This window comes from Octodon degus, unplaced genomic scaffold, assembly GCF_000260255.1.
Source record: "Octodon degus isolate 3935 unplaced genomic scaffold, OctDeg1.0 scaffold00121, whole genome shotgun sequence".
NCBI lineage: Eukaryota > Metazoa > Chordata > Mammalia > Rodentia > Octodontidae > Octodon > Octodon degus.
In genome coordinates this window covers 7,142,975-7,144,467 of record NW_004524697.1, presented here as the reverse complement: position 1 = coordinate 7,144,467, position 1,493 = coordinate 7,142,975, and the positions used below count along the sequence as shown (strand labels likewise).

The window sequence follows — 1,493 nt, the reverse complement described above, 5'->3', positions numbered from 1 at the left end:
GTGCTCTTCCTTCACATTAATTCACTGAAGGAAGGAAAGAGGTGGCAGTCTTCCACAATGTCTGGTAGGTCCTGAAAAGTTATTATTCCGCTCCCAAATCAAATTTTAGCTGGTTTCATCTCATTTATCTGCAGAGGTCAAGTAGTGAAGTAAAAGGGAATATTTCATGGGAATTCACAATGGTGTATAAATATGTGGTGTTTTGAAACCTAAGAAGTATTAAGTGATGTTTTAGCCTCAGAAGTTAGCACATGCACCAAAACCCGGCCTGAGGCACTGGTGCTGCTCTGGAGAGAACGCTGTACTCACCACCTCCATGTCTTCTGTAGAAGCCAAGGAGAAGCATGCTCTGAAGTAAGGGCTCGGAGCTGAGCTATTGGTATAGAAAGCACTCCCAGGAATCAGTAAAACCTGAGAGGTGGTGAAAAGTAAGTGATGTTGCCACTGAAGAATAACTAAAACACAGGCAGACCTAACCTCAGCGTGAGAGGGATGTTCTAAGCTTAAAACCAGTTAATGAATTCATAAAAGAAAACAATGGTTTATGTAAAAATTGTGAGCCACTCAACAAGAAGATTAACTGGTAGAAATTGGTCAAAACAATTCCTTCTTTTCCTTTGAAAGGATGAACAGAAACTGAAAAGAAACATTATGATGTGCAAAAGAAAGTTTATGGAACAAGCAGAAATGGCAATCAGTACAAACCATTATCTAATTTACTTAGAAAATTCAGTGAGAATATTTATAGTTAACAATTTGACAGCCATTTTTTAAAAAAATTATACTTGCATTTATTCATTTCAACAAATGTTTACAAAGTAAAATGCATCAATTATAAGGATAAATAGCATGTGATGGGATCACAATAAGATTACACTATAATACGAGATAATAGCAGCACCAAAATGAAATGTGAGAGACAATTTCTAGTTAAAGTGTGCTGATCTTTACACAGTGTTCAAGAAGAGACAAGTCCACTTGTTTATTTAGGTGAAACATAAAAGCCAAAAGTCCAAGAGGACCCATTAGAAAGGATATGAGGGGTGTGGAAAATGGAAAATAACTCCCTGAACAACACAGAGAAAACCTTGATGGACAGGACAACAACAAAGAAAAAAATTCAGAAATTCAATAAAACACAGTAGAGTAAAAATAAGAAAGAATATTACAAACAAAACCCACAAACCAAAATGACAGAACTTCAGTCCCAATGTATTAGTTATGAAAAGAGAAAACATTCTTCTGTTAAGAATGTTTCTAAGATTTAATTATAAAAGTATGTATAAATACTTTTTGTAAGACAGACAGTAAAAAACAAATAAACAAAACCAGATAGTATGATAATATTACCATCAGGCAAATTAAACGTTAAGGCAAAAATGATTTAGAGGAAAGAAAAAGATTATTGAATTATAACAGAAAACAATGCATTTTATGATTAGTGATAAACTTGTTTGAGACAAAACAACAGGCTCAACATATGATAGAAAAAA

General features: G+C 34.0%; 1 protein-coding gene across 1 annotated transcript in view; it reads right to left on the bottom strand.

Annotated features, from left to right (window-relative positions):
* The window catches only part of LOC101569665 (kynurenine/alpha-aminoadipate aminotransferase, mitochondrial-like), a 25,037-nt gene that overhangs the window by 837 nt on the left and 22,707 nt on the right, over positions 1–1,493 (bottom strand). The window contains 1 exon segment of the mRNA XM_023700108.1: positions 310–411. Coding sequence (XP_023555876.1) covers positions 310–411 — 102 coding nt within the window.